Genomic DNA, 27,188 nt, shown 5'->3' with positions numbered 1-27,188 from the left:
GGGCTTCGCCCGTGAAAAGGAGTCCGTCTTTGCGTATTGCAGAGTTATCTTCTCTTGGGAACAGGTATTGATTGTTACGTCATTGGTTTGTGTGAGAAAATTACGTCGTTTTCTCAAACTGATGACGTTACTCTCACAAACAAGCGACGTACCAATCAATACCTGCTCCCAAGAGAAGATTACTCTGCAATATTCAAAGACGGAATAAACCCATCAACCAACCAACCAATTGACGTCATAACGGCAATAACTAGGCCCCTGACGTCATAACGCCTGATTTGGCCTCGACCCTTTTTGACGTCATCATAAAGACGAACAATAGACATTGATTTCCCCTGGTTTCTTATGTAATGTACTTTATTTCAGTTGGTTTGTGTCGGGTCTTGACATTCCTCTTACAATATAGAAAACAAACGAAAATATCTGATGTGACATTTTTATTTATGTAGTAACGAGTATCACAATTGTCTGGCGTAGAATAGCACTCGAGGGTATAAAGGTCAAGGTCGACATAGGTATATCGCGGACTCCCACACAGACAAGTCTGGCTTCCTAAGTCTGTTCACACAGATAACGAACACCTGGGAACGCGTCCGATCGTTCCCAAACAGCCAGACATGCGCTAATCTGAGAAACAACAGACGGACGAAAAAGCGGATGCAATAAAAAATAATCTTTGGAATTTACAACAGTAATCCGTCTAGGTACTTTTATATCGTGAGATTGCTGAGTTAACTTTATATATTGTACTGCTGTAAGTAACGGGTTATATTGGATATAATGGTTTTGAAACATATTTTTTCCTGGAGTGACTCTTTGGACAATACTGTTTTTCTTCAAAACTTCCAAATTGCGACTTAAAAGAAAAAAATAACCCTACACATTAGAATAGTTTACACCACAAGACTTCGACGTGAGAAAGACGCGAATAAATAAGTTCACCAATGATCACAGAAAGGACGGTACGACAAATTAAACGCCCGTGAAATGAACATAACGACTCTACAGCGAATATAGTAAATTAACCATGTTTCGTTACAATTTGGCAAAATTAATTCATTCGGTATAAATTGTAATGAAACGTGTTTAATTTACTGTTAAACAGATGTTTTCTTCATTTTTTTTTACCAAAGACACGTTCAATAGCGTCTCGCTCACATTAAAGTCCTTTGGTGTAAGATGCGAATTCATGTGAAAATAAAAGACCTATATCACACGGAAAATAAAGACTTGACGTAATAGATTCTATTTATATCGCAGAATACATTCCGATAACTTCCAACTACATGACCACTTTTTTCCTAAAGGAGATATGCTTAAGAATATGCAAAGGTATTCCACATTTATAAACTTTAAAATATCTTTGTTGCAAGGTTATTTGGATTCTGTTAAATAAATGACACGTCTGATATGATTCTGACACTGGTAACTTTGGACTTCTTCTTAATTACGAAATAAAGCTGATAAGATAATTAAGGAAGGACAATCTTATACAACGTTAAGTAAAGGATCCCTGTCCCCCACTGCAAGAAAAAACACTAAAGAGTTCCAATGTAATCTTTCATACATGGAGTAACCTCCCTTTAATCTTAGATATGTCTATAGTTGGACCAGGATATAGGGCAACCACTGACCAGCTGGTAGTTCAGTTTGAATGACAATACTAGGATCAGAAGGTCGAGGGTTTAAAACCCTGGTCTCGCCCTTAGTCTCAGAAAACTGGATTTTTCATTATTATTCTATTTTCATAAAAGTTTCACTAGGTATAAATGTCTTTCAAATATGATTTATGAAAACTTTTATCATTACCAAAGGAATTTTTTTTTGGCAGTGGTACGTGGAACCCTAATATATGCAACCTATATACATTAAAACAAGTATACCTCTTGTTCTGGGACAAAATAAATAAGTTAAAGGACATCTCTGGGGAATGTACATCAATATAGATCTATATCATAAACATCTGCATAGTTAATAGGACTCGTACAAAAATACTGACACAATGGTATATATATATCTAATCACATTTGGCACAAAGAATCTGTTGAATACAAAAAGGAGGCCGTTTAAAAGGTCCTGAACACAAAACAGATTGTGTTCAATTTGTAAGGTCTTGGACACATATGAAGACTGCGTTCAAGGTCTTGGACACATATCGGACCTTGTTCAAGGTCTTGGACACGTATCGGACTGCGTTCAAGGTCTCTGACACATATCGGACCGTGTTCAAGACAAAGGTCTTGGACACATATAAGACCGTGTTCAATGTCTTGGACACGTATCAGGCCGCGTTGAAGGTCCTAAACCCAAGTTCTTTTTACATAGAGACCGCAGACTTTCCTTGAAACATGAGTTCCACGTCTGTTTTAGCTGCCAACTAGACAACTTACAATCGGTAATACACTCGTTAAAGTGAAAGCTCGTGCACGTGAGGTGTCGAGACAGCCATGCGCGTGCACGGCACGAATATCAATATCATCATAAACGTACATGTATCTCCATGTAAATTGTCTATGTTTTGAATTATATGATGACCCTGTAAAGTTATCGTATCACATAGGGATGGTAGTACTTCAGGAGAAATAGATTTATGTTTCGGTACTGGCAAAATAACACTCTCCTAACAGTATTATAAATACTGTCTTAAAACAACGCCCATTTACATAAGCTCCTCATTTCTCTATTTGTGTAGCTCTGTATATATTTGAATCATATTGCTAACCTTTAGTTCGAGGCAAACGGTGATGGTTAGAGTCATTTTGAGTAAACAATTATCCTAATAAAACCTTGCTCTTTTTAAATTGATACCCACTATAACACTTATAGTTTATGTTATATATTAACCTATTGTTAAGGTTCCGAGTACCAGTAAAATTGCTTAACAGTGCTCAAACATTTTAATTTCTCAGTAAAACCCCGGATTTGTATGTTCGATAAAACATCGTTTGCAGTAACGTTTGACCGCTCTGTAAGCGTCAACAGTCACGTGACAATCCTGTATGTTTAACTGCTGCAGGTTCCGACATTGCTTGGCTATCGCCTTCACACCACTGTCCGTGACAGCATCACAGGATTTCAAACTTAGTTTCTTTAACTGACTACAGTTTTGAGCAAGCACAAGCAAACCTTCGTCCGTGACGTCACACTTCCCAATATCAAGGGACTTAATCCGAAAACAGTTTCTGGCAAGAACGTCCATGGCGTCGTCCGATACTGCTTCACATCCGCGCATGTTCAAATAACGTAACTTCCGGCAGTGTTTTGTCAAATGGATTATGCCTACATCTGACACTTTGTCACATTTTGCGACACTCAAATATCGTAAATCGTCCAGTTTGGCGAGTTCACACAATCCGAAGTCGGTCACTTTTTTACAGTCACTGATGCTGAGCTCACGAATTCCCGTACAGTAATGTGCAATAAACTGTAGACCATTGTCCCCGATTCGGACACATCGGCGCAGGTAAAGGAATTGCAGGTGCGAACAATGAAGGGAGACCGTTCGGAGCCCCTCGTCGTCTAGGGCGTAACAATCGGTCATGTCGAGATACCGGAGGTGGATCTGACGAAGATGATGCGCAGACGCCTGTCTAAGCATCTGGTCCGTTAGACTAATACTGGTGATGCATGGGCATCCTGTAAAACAAAACAAAATAGAATATCAGTAACATCCGGGGTATCAGTTACATCCGGGGAATTTAATGTTACGAGGTCAGCAAGTACCAGCGATGGTCGAGTCCGGTCAGGATCATACAATTCAAACATAAATCATCGTGTTCTACGTGTGTACATTATGTTCGTGTTTAGCATCGTCGTGTAATTTATTCATGAATTCAGAATCGAGCGTAAAATAATGACGATATTTTAAATATGTACACCTTCACCATGGTTCGTGTAGGCTACATAAAATATATCGTGAATGTCTACAATCACCTAACCCCTTTGAGAACATGAAATAATCACAAACATCTAAAAGGAACGTTCTATAGCATGTACATTTCACTTCGTAACCCTATACAGTTGTATAAAACGGGTGATTTCAACACGAGAAATGTGCATTTGAATGAAAAGGGTGTGGGGAAATGTAACTTAAATGTATTTTCGCTACACATGATGCATAAACGGATTTGGCCTTTGATCGAATGCAATTTCTACTCGGGGATTTTTCTCTGTGTAACTAAGTAAGTTTATGTTAATAGGATGAAGAAACTAGACCAGCTAGACTGGCCCCGTCTCTAGAATATTGAATTATCAAGAATAAACTCTAATGATTTTGATCATTTGGGTGTCTGAACTAAGGGGAGGGGGGATAATTAAGCTAGTAAAATGCAGTCGAAAATATTTTTACAAAAAAACTTAGGGGCTAGTAGCCAGTCGAACACAAACATGCAGAGTAAATGGTCTGTTGGGAGAGGGGTTGGGGTGAGGGGGTATATCAGTGTATGTCTGTATAAGTCTGTGGTATGTAGACATAGCAAGCGGTTATATTTCAGTTCAGTTCTGCAGAGTACCTCTTTTTTAAGAAACACTTTGCATACTGATGTCTCAATATACCCATTTACATTCAACCAAATTAAAAACAGCGCGTCCCAGAGGTTACTCAGCAATTTGTCTTCGTCTTCCATGGTATCAGGTTTGTACAAGCTAGGGATAATATCAATGGAATATTTTGTGTTTTATGGGAGCGGGGTCATAGCTACATACATGTCGCTTATGTCTTTGTCATCTCTATTTCCATATCAATCTGCACAGGCTGACAGGTAACGTGTTAATTTCTGCAGTCCGATTTAGTTACCTAATTTACATGCATTTAAGCTGGTAATCTGCGAGCAATGCTTCGATATCCGTTTCACAAAATGAAGTGTTTAGAAAATAGAAATTAGCAAGTCATGATCATTCAGAATATGTAACTTCGTTAACAAACATCACTATTACGTCAGAATTATCTCCCTTTAATTTTTATCCGAAGTTACCTCTCGCCCCTTCCATCATGAGATGTTAAATTAAAATCGCACGGTTCATTAAATATCTGTCAAAACGAACAATTAATATTATACCGAACATCTCACTTCGGTTGTCCTCAGACTAATTTCGCTATATTTTTTACTAAAGGAATTTCTTTTAAAATGTTCTATAATTTTGATCGAGACCTGAACATTACGGGCTGTGTGCGACTATCCAAGATATATTTGTGGTAAGCTGAAAAACAATTCATGACCGACATCTTTGAGAGATAATCTTAAGTCTATCAACATAACCCGTTTGAAATATAATTCAAACAATTGACCCTCAAATTCTTGTTCCGGTACCAAACGAACATACCGTATCACAAATTGATAATTAATATAAAGCCGTCTTCAATTAAGGCGAAAAGATCAGACTTCATTTCGGTATAACATATTGTTTCATGACATTTATTGGGAGAACTAAAAAACTCATGGAATAACGATCCACATATTAAAAAATAGACTACATTCGTGTAAAGCGCACCGAAAGCATTCCTATCTGTGGTCTGATGCAGTCTCGTTCAACCAGACGCTAGATCTCTGTTCGGCAAAGCTTGCGCAGACAACAAAAGTCTGGATGAACGAGACTATGGTCTGATGTAACATTTGTTTTGCTAGAGTTATTCCCCCATTTGTTTGATCCGGGGTTGTCTCCCGTCCTTTCAATCTTGAAATATCGAACTAAAATACTGTAGATTTAAAATAAATTATTCCGGTCGAGCCATACCAGTTTAAGAAATGCTGTCCTTGGAATTTGTTGTATTGATTAGTCGATCTGTTTTTACACTACAGTTATCAAGCAACGACACATAGTTACCCGAACGTTTTACAGATTTAGTATTTGATAACATTGAGTTGGTATGTGGACAGCATAATTATATTTTCACAAAAGAAGACAGCGCTCGGATTCTTTAGATAAAAATATCCATAATTTCTTCCGATATCACTTGTGAGTCTTAAAATCAAAGCTGACATACTGTCAATTCTCTGAAATTGTAGGCTCGTCAATATAGAATTACTTTTAGAGTTATTTGACCAACAATGGTCTCCCTCTTTATTCAAAAAAATGTAATATGAGGTAAAGAAAGTGTTGACATAATCAGTTGAAGTTGGAGATTAAGTCATTTTTCTCAGAATATATTTAGCAGAATTCATAACAATGCACTCGACTGACGCTGGGTATTTTAATATTTTAATGAGTGGGTTTGACAACTACCGATAAGTGCCCGATATGGATTACCTTAGAATTATTACAACCCTTGACAAAGGACGAAGTATGAGAATGGCGGTCGGCCATAGTGGTTCTGTCATTGGACAATGAATACAATCTGTAGCAATTATCTGTTTTCATTGTAAGCTATATTAGTGTCGAGTGTATTTAGTATTTATTCTCAGCGGTGAAATTGCATACACATTACTTTTTGTGTTTAGTAGGTGCGTTCGATACCTGTCGCGTTGTGTAGCATTAGGTGCGTTCGATATTTTACATTAAAAAGCGTCCCGCCTAAGTACTATCGGTATCTATATTGGTGTAGGTTTTGCCGGTACTTTAGCCTAGAAAACGGATACGATTGTGTTACTTGTAGTTGTATGTAGATAATGTAATCTTGTTCAACTCTAAACGAATTATCATCGTACAACTGTACGTTTTTTTTGCATATAGAATATCCCTGGTGTTTTTAATAACTGTCATTAGGAAAACCCTTCCTTCCCTATCATGGTCGCCTCAACGGTTTACACGTAGTATGTACATCGCCTTAGACCACCGCCTACATCGGCACACATGTTTTCAAACGATTTTAAATCAAATAGGACAATTTCAAGAGCACCTGACAGTCAATGTTGTTTCGGAACATGTCATTCACGGATTGTTGGTAAGAGTTCACCGCTTAAATCGAGCTGTCGATGATTGAAGCTAAGCCTGCTTACTTCACTAAGTAACAGGTTATAATAACTCTCCCCACTTTCCCCGTGGTAAGCACACAGCGCCATTGTTGTGTTCACGGCGTCTTACTCAACTTACTTTTCTTTTTGTATAACACATACATTGTCGACTGTTGACATTCTACGGGCACTATTTACATTTGAGTCGATAAACAAACACTGGCGGGAAAACATGTCGTCTGCTTCTTTCAAATCGAACCTACCATTATTATCTCCTAAAATAGTTGTCGACGGCTTCTATCATAACTAACCCACTATTACGTTCCGTATACAATTGTCGATGACAAACTTTGTCCACAAGGAAACCCCGGGTCGTAAATTGATTAACTTCAACATGTTTTATTTGACCTTAGATTGTTAACACAGGTGGTGTAAATGAAATATGATATTCAGCATCGGACGTAATAGGATAAAAGGTCGAGACGAGTAGAATTACTACAAGGCCACTATCAATCAAAGCACTGGTCCCAAAAAGTAGTGTCGTCCAAAAACTAAGAGAAATCTACATTATTCCAGGATCTATACTGGTTATCAACAATACAACTATGTAAGTATTGTCTACTGAACAGGGATGTCTTTGGTTTTTTTGGCGGTGTCGGGAAAGTCCGTCTAGTTCTCGGGTTTTGACAGCTAGATCATGCTGTACTACAATGATATGACGTCACACCCTGACGCATATCTGTGAACACTGCATTTCAATGCTAACTCGTCAAAATAGAAGGCAACGGAATGAACAGAGAAATATGTGGAAAATATTCTTCAGTATCAAGAACTTGGCAGACCAAAATCCTACCCTTCCTGTCTACCCAACATTCTGTTATCCTTGAATACCTGAAATTCAAGTCCATTATCCAGATAAGAAATACAACTAACCTGTCACGTCAAGATGCTCAAGGTTGACACAATATGACGTCACTTCGAAGAGAGCCTCGTTCGAGATATTGGAACATCCTTGAAGCTCAAGTCTGCGCAGTTCGGAACACCTCTTGGCGATCGTGTGAAGTCCTGAATCAGAGAGTCTTTCGCATCCGTTCACAGAGATGCTTTCTACGAGAACACAAACGGAAGGAGTGTTAAAACTAAGCCTCTTTGTGAGGTATTTCAATGCCTTATCTACATTGATTCGTTCATTACGAATGACGATATGTTTCCATAGTAACGGGTCCCACACAAGGTTGTACCACCGACCACACACGCGAGAACTCTTGCAAAGCTGGTCGGATGGCAAATTTGAAAATATTTTCACAATTACTTCATCGGTGATTAAGTCGAACATGGACAATCTCGGAGTCCTGTACTTCGTTCCTTTTGATGTTATGATTTTGTCGTTTTCCTGCAGCTCGATGCGTTTGATATTGCTTTGTATTTCCTCCATATGCTTATCGAGCTGGTACTCATACGCGGGATTCTTGTAGCTGATCTTTGGTGGTACGGGCGTGTGCTGGGTCACGTGGGATGAAGACGACTTATGAGACGAGACATGGGACGCTGTTGAATGAGTGTTGACTGATGAAACTGACCGGTTTGACATTGGTGATGGCGTGGACATCCTGTAGTGCATGTTGAGGTCCTGTGGGTGGTAATGCTGAGGATTCCTGTGGGAGGGCTGACCATTAGAAGGCCAGGGAGGAGGTTTATTTCCTTTCTCTCGATCTCGTTCCCTGTCTCGTTCTCGCTCTGTTGACTTTTTGTCCTGTGCGGATGTGTCTGGAGCACCCTTAAATGTGGTCATACTAGACCCATGGGAGTTGTAGGAGGGGACATCAGAGGCGAACCCTGATGAGGAGTCATGGAGGGAGTCAGCTTTCTGGCTGTTGTCTGAAAACAAAAATAAAATAGTTAAATACCTTTCAATATTAGAATACACCAATTGGTACAGAAATTAGATAAACGTCACATCGTGTGAATTACATCATCTGTCTGTAAAGGAATAAAACGACGGGAACATTTTAGCGGTCACTATAAATGGATATGACGTCATTTAATCAAATACACTATAAGAATCCCAAAGGTCTTTATTTTACCTCACAAAACCGGAATTATGCAAGGGAGGTCACTCTGTTCTGATTTTCTCGAGGTGTAGACTATTTTTTCCTATCAAGTGCGTCATACCCAGGACAAAGAACATATTTTATTACTACAGCGTTAAGGGGGAGCCGTGTCACAGAGCCTCTCAGCTTTATCACATTTTAAGTGTGCTATGAAAACTCTAACAAAAGATTTTCTATCGGGTAGCAGTTATGCACCAGGTACCGCTATACAAACTAAATTGGAAACGGGACACATAATCAACAGCATCCCTAGCACAGACGTTTCCCAGTTAAGAAATATCAGATTAACTTAGAACGATGCTCATAATTACATTTACATGCATTCTTCGTGATAAAGGGATTTTTCCCCTCAAGTAATCTCGGTAACCCCTGTGTGAGTCAGGCGACGGCGGCTAGATAGCTCAGTGCTATATAGATGGGTCCAGTAACACATTTCTTCCATTGTGAATAGAATAAAGTTCTGTTTGATGTGAGAGTACGTTCAAGCCACCACTAGATGTACCGATCTCCTCGGTGTTTACTGCCAGTCCCTGAGAGTTTTTAATATAATTATCTCACATTTTGTTAAAATTTCAGTACAATCAGAATCACGACTTTGTAAGCAGAAATGATTTCCTTCAAATTATCTAACCTTTTGTATAAACAAACAACCGGTGTAATAAAACGAGAGTTTCTACTGAAACTTGACAACCATTTCCAACACTGAGTCAGACAGCCTAGTGGGTATCACGCGGGACCTCTTGTGGCGTGTAACACCGAAACACAGCAACGCTCAAGAGAGAACCCTGTCTTCTGCCAAGGAGAAAATTAATTTGCCTGCTTGAATTGTTCACATGTTACCGCGACAAAGTTTGTTCGTCTACAAATTAAATAGTGAGAATAAAGTTGGAGTATTTCATATAGTTGTATATCAGATAAGAAAGCCAGCGAACTATTAAAGCTGAAGCAGGTTATTTGACTTGCTGTACGCTAAATTACACGCGCAAGCTACCTGCCTCGACCCCGGTGAATATTATGTTACAAACACAGTGCTCGAAAATGAATGTTATAACGGTAAAACCACTAGATGTATTTGTTGGGGGGTTGTAGATCAGCAAATCTGCAGTACCTGTATTTCAGGGAGTTTGAATGGTGTCAATTACGGATCGTTCAAAAGATGTGACATGGACAGAACTAAAACGAGTACCAAGTATCAAGCCAAACCATATTTTCATTTTTTTTCTTACGACACGCCAGAGGTGGTAACTGTTTATCAAACAGTTATAATTACCGCACGTTGTAACCCAGTAAGACATATTCACACACACAAAAAAAGTACAAATTGCTGGTTTAGTCTGTGGCCAGCCCTCCTCAGCGCCTCAGCGCAAAGATAGAATTCAATTTTAAAATACTGCGATTCGAACCTGTAATTAAAGTAATATGTTCCTTTGAATGAAATCGCGTTAACTGGTTTAGATTTCAGAGTGGTACCATTATTTGAAATATACCACATGAAATTGACAACCACGAAACGAGATATCTTATTTCCCTATATAGACATATTTCCCAGTGTATACCTTTCGCCTTTCTCAACAGAATCCATGGCTATATTTACCAGACGCCATTCAGAGGGACAGTTTACAATGGCGACAAACACGTATATATACAGTTCATGTTATTTCAGGACAGACACTTGAAATTAGTTTTATTTAGATTTAACTCAACAGGTTTTATAAAAGTGACCAATTGACCTTCAAAATATCTTATTTAATTATTTGCCTATGGAAAACAGTATCAGAGCCTAACAGGAATAGTATACATAGCGGATTTCTGGGCTTCATGCATCCAGACCCTCTACCCTCAACTCGCGACCCTCGACTCTCGGCTCTCGACCCTCAAATCTCTACCCTCGACTCTCGGCTCTAGACCCTCCTCCCTCTCCAGCCTGGGATTTTCTTTAAAACCCGTTTATTTTCTCACTGTGTTGCTCCCACTCCCAACCTTCCTCCAGGGAATTCGTTTAAACAATATTATATTTCCACCATTTATACATTAAATATTTTGCAATTATAGTAAAATGGAATGGGAAAACAGGCTAGGAGCAAATACATGAACAATTCCTTCATGGACTTTGAAAACAAATATATCAATGTGATATTTCATCGATTCAAAAAGATGTTTGGATCCAACTTTTGATAAAGATGACAAGATGTCTTCAACCAATTTAATATACTGGTGAACAAGTGTCGGTGTTACAATAGCTATTGGTCTTAAAGCTTCAGCGGAAACGTAATAAAAACGTTTCAGTGACCCGCAAACCATTGGATCACTAATGGACCAAAGAATTCTAACGACGCTTGTCGCTCGATACATCAGCGCGTTCGATACAAACGCTCCACATGACATTCCTAACACAGGTGTCGTCAAGCAGCTGAGACACAGATACAGGTATGTTACAACACAGATACCAGGTATGTAACTAACAGGTAATCGATATACAATGTTAGACCACAGATAACGGCCAGGTACAGACGATCGGCGGACGGCAGAGTAACGGCCAGCTAACGGGATGACCTGGACTTAATTATATTGATTACCACTCTACAAAACCCGGGTGAACGTGGACGATAGCAATAACATTATAAATTATACATCGTATAGAGATAGCCATTCTACATATCCGACAAATAAAGAAGTGCTGTCGCACTAGCGCTTGTATCCGCAAGGGATGACAGATTTTAGAAACATATAATCAATGGAAAGGCGTTTATTAACCCCAGAATTAGATTAGATCCGAATCCGGTAATGACAATTGTCACCGTCCGTAATCAGATCGTGACCTGGTTTAAACAGTGTTGGAAATCAAAAGGATGTGATTTTTTTGTAAAACAAGACTTCCAAATGGTGAAATTATAACGCACGATAGTCAACGAACACTTTCACATTTTCTTTGAAAATGTCAGCATATTCATGACACGTTTTCCGAATTCATCTAACATGTATTTATACCGATATATATACAGAAACGGAAGTCTGATTATTGCAGCCAGTCAGGCGTTTCCGGAATTATTGCAGCCAGTCAGGCGTTTCCGGAATTAGAACGGCCGATTTGAGTGACAGTGTATTGATGAAACGATAACCAATACATAAGTATGACGTTTCTTACAAACCTTGTGTATTGATTACCTCTTAACGTATCTGTGAATGTTTAATTTTGACCCAGGAGTCTTTTGAACTGAGAAAATATATCCATTGGTAAAAATGAGGCCAACTTATTAAGAGTGTGACCTTTATTTTATTGCCGTCGATTAAGTGGCATTCATATACGGGAACTATGTGTAATCGTTGTCGAGGTTCGGAGCAAGGTCGATGTATTTTGAGTAAATGAGTATCTACCGTTATCTAAATATTTTTAAGTTAGTTAGTGTCAAATAAAAGTTTTTTTCTTTATTTACCCTTTTAAGATTGTGGGCCAGATACCGTAATACTAGCTGAATGTATGAGTAACGTCGAGTAGCCCGCAGTCTATTACTTCCCTGGAATAAACATCGACAAAGAAATTAACACTGTGCACGTACAAGTAATGACACGTAATGAGTCAAGTCAAGTCTGTTTCACCTTCATACATGTACAATGTCCGATAGATGGCGTGCACGTGGCTTTGGCGTCAGTGCCATGATGTATGGGAAACAAACAGCTGTATTTCCCGTTTACATGCCATAAACGACGAAACAGTGCAGTTCATTAAGCCACATGATTACCAAACGACATTTTGAGTAACATTAATATGATTTGCACATGTATGTCTGTAAGAAACAAATATATTTTGTTTTATATCGATAACGTGCCTAACGGAGAGAACTACGAGTTAATATATGTAACTTGTCCAATCTCTCGATGCGTTATTATAATAAACAGATAAACTGGGCGCCGGTCAATACACATATTAGCGGGGTTAATAAAACTGGCGGCCAAACACGAAAACATGCCAGGCACCTGACAGCGTTTGATGAATAACCGACAATAAAGACTGACCAAGGTCCGAAGTCAATATTTGTAGACTTATTACCCCAATATAAATCACATCACAATACATAGGTCATATAAACGGAGGTTGTTCTCCTGATAAAGTCACTACAAAGAAACAGAATCGCAGGTGAACTCCTACAGACAAAGTAAAATCGAAATATTTTTATTAAATAAATCATCGACATCAAATGGAAGATAACCCCTCTGATGTTAATGTTCGTATGTTGAATACAGGCTTAGAATGACAACTCCATTACTTCCTAACAGGTTGGTCAATATTTTGGTCAGTGACACGGCTTGAAGTACTTGTGTCACTAGTCCGTCACTGACACTGGTCAGTATGAGGGGTCAATATTTGGTGGGTGACTAATGACGCTCGGTGTATGACATATGTTGTTTATTTCGGTCAAATTATCCAAACCATGACGATAAACATTTTGACCAACAATAGAATACCCCCCCTCTCTCTCTCTCTCTCTCTCTCACTCAACATGATGTTAATAATGGCGGTTTTGTTTACTGTAACAATAGATTTGTTGTCGCCACTGTTCTGTCGGAAATATTTCAACCTATCCCACTACCGTCCTCAAACGCACTGCCATAATTCGTGTATATTTGTTAAATCATAATTTCAATGTTCCTTCCAATTTAAACGGCACCTCCACTAAAACTCGACAAAACATGAAATCAACATGTGTGTCGACAGAAATGAAATGTCTATTTTACATGTATTGACCCCAGGACATAGTTATAGTACATTCCGTCGTTATTCTGTGAAGGATACAGATCATACACTTCACCTGATTCCCTTAGTGAGGATCGCTTTAGACTGTATTATCCGAATCTTACCAAAATAACCGCGATGTTTACCCACAGAAAGTGTAGACTCTTGGTCTTCGTGTGGTCAGGCTAAGATAAATAGCCGAGAGATCTTATCTAGTTATATTATACAAATTAGATGTTCTCATTAACATGCCACTCAAGCTGGAAGTGACGTCACACCGGACAACACTGACAAATGATGACATTTGTATCTATTAATACGTAATGATAATTAATTAATCGAATAGAAATTAAATATAAACAATAGTAGGTACAAGTGTTTAAGTCGTTTCAGGTCCCAAACAGTTTCACAATCCAGCAGGTCCTTATCAGAAAATGCCCTGCCGTAAATAGTTAAAGGAAAATGTTAAGCTATGGAATTTCATTGAGTTAAGAAACGTTTTTAAGTCCGGGGCATGGACTGATAATTTAGACAAAATCGATGATATGATATACAAAATGTACATCAAAACGATGACGAAAATAATAACTTTTATGTAATATTTCTAGACAAAAAACCCTGAGTTATTCGAATATTTCAAGAAATTAATTGGCCAAATATATACATGTCGTCTGAAAATAAACAGAAGACAAAGCTTACCGTGATGTCTGATAAGGTCTCCTATGTACAACGGTTGAGTTTCCGCCATGTCCTTCATTGCTGACCAATGGTCAATTGTCAAGTATACTAGTAGCGCGCGTGCCGTTCAGGTAGCGTGCTAGCGTCCGTCTGGTTAACTGTACAAATGTAACCTCAGATGTCCTTACATTCCAATTAACTTACTCGCGATTCGAGAACCTATCCTATTCAAATACAAGTTTCTATTTTTAAACAGCCGGTAAATAGAGAGATATTGACCTTAGTTATGTCGACCAGTCACAGAGTCGCTACAATAGGGCGCTAGCCTACACCCATTATCAGGAATGTCAATATTTTTCTGTGTATCGGTGAAGCCGCTTTACTTTTCATTCACCTGCCCTGACAACAAATGACGCTTAAATAACTTCCGCCGGTGAATTAACCAAAATGCCTTTTCTTTTCAAAGCAGCACGAATTTGGCTCCAAGTCTGGAATTCTTTCTTTTATCAAACAAGAGATAAAGAGCGGCTATAAATAGTCTTTGTATGTCATTAGTTGCCTGGGCAATTATAATTCAACACAATACTTACCCTTTGAAATTATTTCTGTGTTTAAAATTATTGACTTGTTCGGCTTTAATTGTCCGAATAATAGAAAACGCGATTTGTGTGTAATATTTCTTGTCACTCGTTAATACAACCCGTCCAACAAGTGAACTGATTTTGAAACCTGACCTCACAACTTGTTTCTGACAGAGCTTAAAGTTGATGGTGTAGTTCATGGGGGCGATGAATCGAGTTAGCCTTTAGACTTATAATTTGCAAGACAGTTCATTTTAATCTGGTAATTGGTAAGTCTTAGTATTGACTGATTATTCAGATACAGATACATTTTGCTGGATCTTCGAAATTTCTGAGGTTACGCTCAACTATTCATGATCTGAGAGCGAGGAACATCTGTAACTTATTGGTCCACGGTCTCAGTCCGTCCATGTCGAACCAAGCTTCTATAACGACAGTCGTTCATAGTTAGAAAGAGGACGACTTATCATCAGAAATGGCATTTCTGTTTACGTACATTTTACTCTATTTATAAAAAAATATATGCTGTCGTCGTTGTACATGTATGATCTTCGAACTGAGACGTAATTCCCATACAACAACTTCAAAATAAAAACAAGCAACGATAAAATCAACAATCTCTATAACGGTCTCTGTCATGTGACTTAACTTAGACGGAGATGTACACCCACCTATAGACAAACTTTAAAAAAAAACCAGCGTAAAACCCAGGAGAATCGGTCATCTTGAGAACAAACTTCGTCATATAACTTTAGTCAAGTCAAGTCGATTTTGTCATGACGGAGAGGGTACGACCCCCCTCCCCATCAAACAACGTAAAAACGACCGTCGTTCTGGTTCTGGACTGTACTCAGCAACATCTATTTGAAAATCGCTTGTCGTCATGTGACTTAAGCTGTGACGGGGCGTAAAACCTAAACAGACAACCAACTCCAAAACGATGACCCGTGCTACTATATATACGACAGAGATCGGTATGAATTATGAATTGAAGGATTAGCGTTTGAAGTTCCAAATATTTCATTGGCCACATACCATGCCTTGATATAAGAATGATCTCATAAATAAATATACATAATAAGGCAGCCAGTCGGAGCGTGAACCGGACTCAATCGGTAGTATTTACAGATATAGTTATGTCGAAGTGTATAAGAAGACACATCACAAGAAACGCCAAGTGAATAAATTCTTACGCCATATTAGCTGCTTTGTCGACACAGAGCGACCCCCAAGGAATGTATAACTTTGAACCCCGTCATTGATAACGGTACTAAATTCCTTGACGGATGAAAGTTGGACGATTCTCGGCCATTAAAAGATCCGCATACAAACCAACACCCACACAAGGTGAATAAATGTCGCTACTCCAAAACAAATCAGCAACCTAATGTACGATTATCTTTCAAAAGTTATAGCAAATTTCGTCTTGAAAAGATATTACAATGTGACGGTTTATAATGCCATAAAACACTGTAGATTTTTTTTTAATGTTGTATGTGTAGGCCTAGCGGTGGACCAGTTCTTGGTACAACGCTTTATAGAAAATAAAGATAATCTGTTTGGCAAAAACTATAACTTGGGTTTTAAATGCATTAGAAAATTATTTACGGATAGCTACCGGTCAGATCGGTTGTAGTCTATTTCAGATTGTTGGTTGGCCGTTGGCGTATAGTTAGGGGTGCATTGGGGACGGGCTAGCCGAATGGAGTTTTACATTTTTTATAACGCATAACACTTCTTTTTTTTGCGTTAACATATGCCAGATGTCATTTTGTGTTCAGATGTTTTCACGACGCCATGTGTGTATGAAATATATCCATGAAACGTTCATTTAATCATTGAATTGCTTTAAGTTGGCATACATAGACATTCATATTGCCTATATATGCCAACTGAAAGCAGTTCAATACTTATATTTATCATTTTGGCCTTATTATCCGGGGACATGGATACAGCCGGTACAGTGACGTAAAACCATGCTCAACCAATCAACACGCGAGACAAATAATTTCCCCTGAAGATCTAAAACCAAGATTATCGTCAGTTTTCCGCCATTTCGTAAAACCAGGTATTAACTTCCTTGCTAAGAGCTTATCTAGAACCAATGTTACAGCGATCAGTTGACCCGAACTCAGTACTGCGAGTCAAACGTCGAGCGCTGTCTATCTAAACTATTTCAAAATCAATTGTAATTGAGGAAGTGTGACTGTTTTACGTAAATACCACAGCATGCATGTGTCAATGGCCTTGACGGTGATAATCAATAATAACACCTATATCTTGTACGTGTACGTCACAAAATAACGTCATTCTCCGTTAACCTAACACCTCCAGCAAGTAAACGTATCAAAACACTGAGGAGGTAGACATGTTACTCAGGGGAGTTTGTTTTAAATATTTCAAAAGTTTGTATCGTGATCAAGAATTGTGGTCTTTTGAATTCCGTTAATGTTAGTGAGAACCATGCCGGCATAAACAGGAGTTATGTAACAAGCAATGACGCGTGTTCAGTCCAAAGACAGCCTTCCTTTAGTGCGCAACAAGAAATCACGAGCAATTAAGGTAGCCCCCTGCAGGTGGGGGACCGAGGAAAAAAATACACCTGCTGTTACCCCCGGCATGTATCGTAGGAGGCGACTAAAGTGCCCCCCCCCCCCCCCTCTCCCCTGCATAATTGGGGACTTGGTTTTGTGCACTCTATTTTGGGACACAAAAGAGACCAAAATAAATATTTGGGGATCTTTATCATTCTTTCTATTTCTAACTACCTTTTATTTCCTAGCACCTTGCTTGGCAACACCTCACTTCTGGCTTTAATGTTCAGCGGTTGCCCAGGTGAGGAAGGCAATGGGTTCTGTCCCGAAGGCCGGGACATACCAAAGTCCTTAAAAATGGCAGTTGTCATTCCCTGCTTAACGTTCGGCATTTAGATGGATGGCAACAACTGGTTCACCCGTTGCCAGTATAATGTGACCGGGCGGAATGCTGTGCTGGGTGCCTTTGGCATGGCATTTCAGTGAGATAGCACTATAAAGTCGGCATAAGATCCGCGCTATCACAAGGAGGTACGCAGACCAACATATCCTGTCTCCTGCACACACACATACACACACGCACGCACGCATACATTACACACATGGCGGCACGTCCTTTAATTATTTTAACTGTTAATAGGACGTTAAACACAATAAAACAAAACCAAAAAGTAATGTTAAGGAAGTATGTCACACTAGGTGACAGCCTCGTCTTGGTACGTACAAATGTTAACGTCAACATAACATGTCCCCAATCGCATTGTCTATTTTCTCTTATGAACCTTGTTTCACAGGACAGGACATATATCGTAAAGATATCTCATTTCTTAAGCTTAACAATATGCGTGCTCTTGAATGATTCTGATCTATTTCAATTGTTCAGGGGTAAGTTCATTGCGTAAATGAAGTTTCAATGCTCAGTAAAAACTATCCAAATGAAAAGGTTAGTTAAAGGATGGTTAAAGATCAATATTAGTAAATTTGAAATAATAAGGTTGACCATAGGTCAAATAAATTTTTACAGAGTTTACACAATGTACATGATCCTTCATTTATTCAGTAGAACAGAATACGAGTTTGTGTCGTGGTATTTACGAACGGAAAGCTGTATCTATTCGTAATTGACGTATTTTTATTTAATGTATCCCAACCCACCTCAGCGATTAAAAACGATAATTAAATATTAGTTTTATCTCAGCGACAAAAAAAAAGTGATATTTCGAATGAAATTTTGTAGACGATTTCAAGACTACAACACTGCTTAGCTGTGCACTCTTCCTAAATCGACAAAAGAAATTCCACAAAAGTTATCAAACATCCGTGTCTGTTAGTACAAATATTCAATAATTTATCCACACCTGTCAAACACATGGGTACACACAGTTGAAAACTTCCAATCGTGGCGACTCGAATGGGGCGCCTTGTCGCATTCCTTTGTAACTAACGCATCGGCCAAACACACAACACGCTGTGCCAAGATCCTTCTGTTTACTTTTTTCTGTATCTGTGAAATGTTGCCTGCTGAGCGATATTTATCTACTGCATACGAAATAATCTCTCTTATACTGACAGACTTTGAATATTTATTTCAATAACGTGTTGTTAGCTTACAACCGTTTTATAAACTATGGTCCTAAATTTAAGCTGAAATGATAGCTTACTAGCATCTCCTTGGCCCATTACCACGCCGACAGCAAATTAGAATTCCAAGCAAAACTTAGAGCAACATTAACAGTTACCCAACCTTCCCAAGGACTTAAAGCAACATTACCAGTTATCCATCCTTCCCAAGGACTTAAAGCAACATTACCAGTTCCCCATCCTTCACAAGGACTTAAAGCAACATTACCAGTTACCCAACCTTCCCAAGGACTTAAAGCAACATTCCCAGTTACCCAACCTTCCCAAGGACTTAAAGCAGCATTACCATTTACCCAACCTTCCCAAGGACTTAAAGCAACATTACCAGTTATCCATCCTTCCCAAGGACTTAAAGCAACATTACCAGTTACCCAACCTTCCCCAGGACTTAAAGCAACATTACCAGTTACCCAAACTTCCCCATGACTTAAAGCAACATTACCAGTTACCCAACCTTCCCAAGGACTTAAAGCAACATTACCAGTTACCCATCCTTCCCCAGGACTTAAAGCAATATTACCAGTTACCCAACCTTCCCAAGGACTTAAAGCAACATTACCAGTTACCCATCCTTCCCAAGAACTTATAGTAATATTACCAGTTACCCAACCTTCCCAAGGACTTAAAGCAACATTACCAGTTACCAAACCTTCCCAAGGACTTAAAGCAATATTACCAGTTACCCATCCTTCACAAGGACTTAAAGTAATATTACCAGTTACCCAACCTTCCCAAGGACTTAAAGCAACATAACCAGTTACCCATCCTTCCCAAGAACTTATAGTAATATTACCAGTTACCCAACCTTCCCAATGACTTAAAGCAAGATTACCAGTTACCAAACCTTCCCAAGGACTTAAAGCACCATTACCAGTTACCCATCCTTCCAAAGGACTTAAAGCAATATTACCAGTTTCCCATCCTTCACAAGGACTTAAAGAAATATTATCAGTTTCCCAACCTTCCCAATGACTTAAAGCAAGATTACCAGTTACCAAACCTTCCCAAGGACTTAAAGCAATATTACCAGTTTCCCATCCTTCACAAGGACTTAAAGTAATATTACCAGTTACCCAACCTTCCCAAGGACTTAAAGCAACATTACCAGTTACCCATCCTTCCAAAGGACTTAAAGCAATATTACCAGTTACCCATCCTTCACAAGGACTTAAAGTAATATTACCAGTTACCCAACCTTCCCAATGACTTAAAGCAACATTACCAGTTACCCATCCTTCCCAAGGACTTAAAGTAATATTACCAGTTTCCCAACCTTCCCAATGACTTAAAGCAAGATTACCAGTTACCCCACCTCCACAAGGACTTAAAGTAATATTACCACAGGCCCAACCTTCCCAATGACTTAAAGCAAGATTACCAGTTACCCCACCTCCACAAGGACTTAAAGTAATATTACCACAGGCCCAACCTTCCCAATGACTTAAAGCAACATTACCATTTACCCAACCTTCCCAAGGACTTAAAGCAACATTACCAGTTACCCAACCTTCCCAAGAACCTATAGCAACATTGACAACCAACTGTCTTCAAGACTATAGCCACATTGGCAAATGACGAGCGTTTCCCGGGACTTACAGCATTTATGTCAGCTAACGTTCCAACGGACTAACAGATGCATTCGCAGATAGCAAGCGTTCTCTGGGACATAGCTACATTAATATCGACATTAAACAAGCATTCCCTTGGACTTATAACCACATTGGCAGATAGCAAGCGTTCTCTTGGACATAACTTCATTGACATATAGCCACACTGTCAGCAAACTGTTCCCTAGGACTTGTAGTCATATATTGACAGATAACAAGCGTTCCCTTGAACTTATAGCAACATCGTAAGCTAGCGTTACCAAGGACATATTTGCACACTGTCAGCAAACTGTCCCCCAGGACTTGTAGTCATATATTGACTGATAACAAGCGTTCCCTTGAACTTATAGCAACATTGTAAGCTAGCGTTACTAAGGACATATAGGCACACTGTCAGCAAACTGTCCCCCAGGACTTGTAGTCATATATTGACAGATAACAACCGTTCCCTTGAACTTATAGCAACATTGTAAGCTAGCGTTACCAAGGACATATAGGCACACTGTCAGCAAACTGTCCCCCAGGACTTGTAGCCATCAATTAGCAGAGAGCAACTTTGGTTTTTTTCGGGACTTATAGTCACATTGACAGCGTACCGTTGCAAACGATATCCCAGTATCTGAACTGAGAGTACCAGCCACTGCGTTCTTTGTATTTTTTCGCAAAATCATCGTGAACCAGTCCCTATTTATTGTACAAATTAAACTGTAAGGATATCCTCACGTTGATATCAGACGCCATTTCTGAGAAAGCTGAGAACGAGGTTTGTTGTACATGTATGTTCCATTTCTTCAATTTAAATGGATATACGAGTCGTTTTACATCGTCCGTATTGTACAACACTGTCTGGTAGATACCCGGTAGCTTGAGATTTATTATTACCTCGGACCCGTAAGTTAGGTTTCAAAAGACATATTATCTGTATACCCGTATAGTAAAGAACGAGAACGTCGTTGGTCGTAAATGAAGCTGTATTACGTTACCTGTGAAATAAGACGTTGTGAATTAAAAAAAAACACACAATTAAGTTTGAAATTATAATCTTAGGACTGTCTTTTATGTGGGCTTTGGAAATGTTGTCAATACCTGCCACATTACCGGTATCACATAAAAATGAATTAGGTAAAAATAATATTAAGGTATGGTGTATATACAGTATTATGGTGTCCCCCAACGCATACAAACATCTCTTTCACGCAGATTGATGGAGTAATTAAACGTTGCATGCCCCATATCACGATCATAATGTTTGCATATTTTAGGAGAGGTATGAAAATAAAATTATGGATTCATTTTTTTAAAAGATACGATCGTCTGCTAAGGGTGCACATGACTCAATGTCAAAATGAAATATGTCGATTGGTTACGATGGGCTGACTTGTGGAATTTTTCAGTTTATCTTACAAACTTATCCATGATAACTAGACAACCGCAATATATACCCCGATTTGCGGTTTTCGTCTCTGTCAGCAGCAAAAACTGAAAATGTAGGCAAAATTTATACATGATCTTTACTCAAGAAAGGGTTAACATACACGCATGAACAGCTATTATAAAAAGTGTACTGTAAAAACCGTTATCCTAATATAAAAAGGTTCCGTAAATTCTAGTTTCAACTGTAATCTTACAATCCAAAACTGAGACTACGCATAGCGAAAAAACGGCTTAAATATGAAAATTTAGCCAAGATTATTGGTTTTAGCCTTTATAAGAGATGTTTGCGAGTGTAAGGGACGACATCGACCGCAATCTGTCTGATACTTCCTTTGCGCTACGTATCATATCACACAATGGTAGCTGGAACCACAATATAAACTGGACGAGACTTACACATTTGTTGAGAACCGCTTCTTAACTTAACACCTTCCGGGAACCCAACCACATAACCTAAACCTCCCAAACATATTGAGGGATTGCAAACAAGGGAGTTAATTCTATAGCATAGATGAATTGGAATGGAAAATAGAAAAAGGGAGAAAAAGCAGTCATTCTTAACAACGATTAGTGAAATCATTGCATATTTAGTGTTCATTGTGTCCAGTTTTATATCTTTGATCAAGTTAGATAAAAATCTAGTCAAACAGGAAAAACTTCAAAATAAGTGTCAACTATTTCGCTTAGGAACACTCCGAGAAAACTTCACCTAGTCAAAAATGAAAAACTGAGAATAAACCGTTTAACTCCGAGACAACCGGTCGAACAGGAAAAACCCCGAGACATATGTCAACTAGTCGAACGGGCCAGACTACAATAAAACTCCAATGACACCATGTGAGAAATAACAGGTCTTCGTATTTCTAGCCATTACGTCAGATTTAGAGGGTCGTGTTACCAGTAATTCACATTGCCGGTGTTATTATAGCGATGTAGCTAGTCTATATAACCATCATCATCCCGTAAAATGTATCAAGTTTTACGATACTGCATTGTGTAGACTTGTCCATACGTATACGTTATTGAAATATTACAGTTACCATGCCCGCCCCAGACCAACCCCCGTACCTTCCCCTCAGTAGCAGCCGTTATACTGCCTCCAGTGTCGCAATTCTCAAATATGAGGGCATACAACTAAAATTCATGCAATTGTGACCAGCTTTGCTGAGAGACGCCGCAAGTCAGACAGCAGACCTGTACAGAACACGACGCTCCGGATGTGTTCAAGTCGAAATAAATGGCTAGTTTATGAACAATTATAGCATCATAAACTATCGTTAATGCATCATTATGGTTTGTAGACAACGTTGAGTTAGAGTTACATTACATTTTTCTCCGGTAAATAATGTAATAGGTACATAATTATACAAGCACGGAGACTAACAGAATTTCGTAGAACTAGCAGCGCTTATCCGTGTTTGTGTAGAAACACATGAAGTGAGACTGACCCCCCAATGACTCAGCAACACATACGTACATCGTATACATTTAACAGTAAAACTCATTATCTTCAATGGCGCAGTCTCATTGGTTCAGGCATGTCACGTGTTGACGTAATAAACTCCATATCCTGTCAGTTGTCATGACCTAATATGAGATTGCGCGCCAATCCAACATTCAGAATTTATATCTATTCATAGTTTATATCTGTGTAAAGTCACCTTTCTCGGTACAGTTGTCCATAACGTCTGGTGATACGTCTGATATATCGAATCGCTAGATATACATTTTTAAGATGTTTTGTTCAAATACATAAAATTGAGATATCTTGTTCCACGTAGCAAATTAAGATATCTTATTTCAACAATACATGAAAATATGACATGCCACAAGCAGAAAATCGATTTCATTACGATGTACAAAGTATATTTGATCTATTGATTTACTCTGATCGTTCCAATATCTATAAAAGGTATCGATGTCTCCGATTAGATCTTTCTATTACACACACGTTCCCGTTAGTCAGCCAGTTATACAGGTGTGCTATTTACACCTGTCATGTCTAAAAAAACAACTTACCTGGAAGGAATTGTTAGGTATAAACTTCATAACCAGTTTCTAATTACGTTCTAGTAGATGAAAGAGGCGAGTCGTTGAGATAGGCAGAAAGCATTTCAAGATAATTACAGTCTTGAAGCGTCGAAAGAAATTCTAATGATTCCCTGTTTGTCACTCGGGACGCTAAAATGCCAAAGGTCGCCCCATAAAAGAACATCTGAGAGCGGAAAACCTCTCTAATACATCTCTAATACATTGAGTTTTTGTGAAAGACTTTTTATTTGGCAATTTCCGGAAACGATAAGTCAATAGTGACTTGAACAGGCAGGTCACGTGACCCAAACCGACATGTTTTCCCACGTCCCATAAAAATACTAAGACTTCAGTGTGTCGATCTCAATCTTTGATTGAAATGACGTAACTACATTAAAGTTTGATATAAATAACGTGTATACAACATCAAACCGACCATTATACACCCTTACTGACATTTCTAGCTTACGTGATGGGACAGAAGTAAGCGGTGCCTAAAACGTTGTAACCTGGAAAAGGGAAGATCACAGAATAGATGAAAATGGTGAAAATACATGATTTTTAAAGAAAACTCTCAGGGTGTGGAGGGTTTCCTGAAGCCCCCAAAAAAACCTCTGGATCCGCCACTGTCACTCCAAGACGAAAGTCAGTGTCGTCGGAAACCAGTCTATTAGTTAAAAGATGGATAGGGATTTCTGGGTAACGGAAGTTATTGGCGCCACAAGTATGGAAAGGGAAAACAGCAAGAACAGAGATAACTCTTGAGACGAAAGTCAGTTGTGTGTCAAACTAAGAGTGAATTACCAGGACGGAGAGAGAACACTCGTAAACAGAAGTTAGTGGTGGCACAGACCTGGAATGTTGTAGTCTCACTTTCTCCAGACTTTCGCTCTAGAGACATTGATCGTGCAAAGACTCGAAAGCGAGAATATGGAGAAAGCGAGACTAGGAATGTTGTAGCAATGGCGAAGGGAGATAACTCTACGTCAGGTTGCTTAACAATCGTTAGAATGTTCGCTCTTCATACATGTTCGACGCAAGCGCGAGACCCAGTAATGTAAGATTACCAACACAGATAACTTAAATCGTTTCCCTTTAAATTGTCCGCCATTGTTATTCTGAACTTTGGTACGATATTGTTTGCTGATCCATTTATCAATTTGTCATTGGAACATATGTAATAAAATGAACGACGCTGTAATATGCTTATTTTAAATAACTAGTCACAACTCGGCCAGGCTTTCTGGCATTCAAACTGACAATAGTCATAACTGGTAAAACTCAGTCATTCATCAGACTTGTGATAAATCTTTAACGAATTCAATTCAATAACTTAGGTTCACCGTGTACAGGGCTTCAGAGAAATTGATGAACATTTAGAAACGTGTATGTTCTAATATAGTGTAGAATATATTTGTATATCATCGTGAAGAAATTTTTCACAATAGTGTGAACAGTTTAATTTATTTATTTTTATTGTGGGTTTTTTACCAAGTTCTCACAACAGTCGATCGCAGATATAGATACAGATGATCGTATCGCGAGACAATGACGAAAACAGAGAATTTGCGATGTAAGTTGGAGAGATGAAATAATAGGAATTCCAATATCGCAAATATTACAACGACGGTGGCAGAACAATTCTGGGGCCTGTTCGTTTATGCGGAACAACCGCTTTGTCCCTTTTTAAAATGTTACAATTTCGGGTATAAATCCTGGCGGACCTCAAAAATGTTTATGCAGGCCTTGCAAGGCTTTGTCAAGGCTCCCCTGAATGTATATGGCATCAGATTACTAGGTCCGACCTTATTTAATAAACGAACAATTGTGGCCCGACCGGTTCAACCTCTTAAACGAAAACGGTCCTAGTTTCTGCGATGTCTCCAAAGATGAAGAAGACCACAGGAAAGAGAAATAAGAACGAGTCTTATAGGGTTCCACTTTGGTCGCTTCGTACGAATGTTTGGTTATAGTTTCCGGGGATGTGATGAATTATTGCTCATAAAAATCGGTTGAAAGCGTCGTTCACAATCTCAACAACAGATATATCAGATTCAGTGTGTAGCGTTAGAATCGAGGATATTTTTTAATTTACACGTCGAATCGGCGAATCAAGTGTTTAAGTTTACATAAACCATTTAATCCACACGAAGTTGATATTTTTGGCCCCAAAAAAATCTGCATAAAAATGAAATGTGTATTAACGTGGATACACTAAACATAATTATAGTCGACACTGGAATTCGAACATGCACGTCACAGATGTTCTGATAAAGGGCTGTTTTAGTACATGGATAACTATATAAAGTCCTTTAAGCAAAGAGTTGTTGTTGACAAAGAATTAGTTCTATTAAAAAATCAGAAAGTCACGTGAATGGTGTATAAACACCAATAGAAACACATTGTCGGCGAACACCTGGCTTACTCCGTCATATCATATATAATTTACACATTTGATTTATATATTTATATTAAAAAGGAAAAGCCAGTAAATGATTCTATTGAATACAGGATTTTTTCACATTTTAGTTAGTTCATCTAGCATCATAGTCAGCCCACCTGTACGTGTTTATTTTTGAGAGAGAGAGGCCATGCGATGTTTGATATTAATTGACCATGATAGGATTTATGTTTCCTTTGGTGTAGGCCTTCATTATATTAAATTATCCTTTATACTTTTTTCATTATATTAAATTATCTTTTATACTTTTTTCATTATATTAAATTATCCTTTACACTTTTTACATTATATTAAATTATCCTTTATACTTTTTTCATTATATTAAATTATTACATTATATCAAATTATCCTTTATACATTTTTCACTATATTAAATTATCCTTTATACTTTTTCATTATATTAAATTATCCTTTATACTTTTTTCATTATATTAAATTATTACATTATATCAAATTATCCTTTATACATTTTTCATTATATTAAATTA

At 38.4% G+C, this 27,188-nt stretch overlaps 1 protein-coding gene across 4 annotated transcripts in view; it reads right to left on the bottom strand.

Annotated features, from left to right (window-relative positions):
• Window positions 1-422: 422 nt before the first annotated feature.
• The window catches only part of LOC110449643 (F-box/LRR-repeat protein 7-like), a 74,306-nt gene continuing 47,540 nt past the window's right edge, over window positions 423-27,188 (bottom strand). For 3 of the 4 annotated variants that reach the window (XM_021496631.1, XM_021496632.1, XM_021496628.1), the window contains exons 2-3: window positions 7,824-8,768; window positions 423-3,636 (exon numbers count right to left, since the gene is read on the bottom strand). In XM_021496631.1, the coding sequence (XP_021352306.1) occupies window positions 2,906-3,636; window positions 7,824-8,768 (1,676 nt within the window). In that variant the 3' untranslated portion in view covers window positions 423-2,905. Of the gene's footprint in view, window positions 3,637-7,823; window positions 8,769-14,432; window positions 14,780-27,188 lie in introns of those variants that run through there. The other variant, XM_021496630.1, reaches the window with a different exon arrangement.

The sequence above is a fragment of the Mizuhopecten yessoensis genome, unplaced genomic scaffold (assembly GCF_002113885.1).
Source record: "Mizuhopecten yessoensis strain PY_sf001 unplaced genomic scaffold, ASM211388v2 scaffold4743, whole genome shotgun sequence".
Lineage (NCBI taxonomy): Eukaryota > Metazoa > Mollusca > Bivalvia > Pectinida > Pectinidae > Mizuhopecten > Mizuhopecten yessoensis.
The sequence above is the reverse complement of the archived record's forward strand: the minus strand, read 5'-3'. Positions and strand labels throughout refer to the sequence as shown.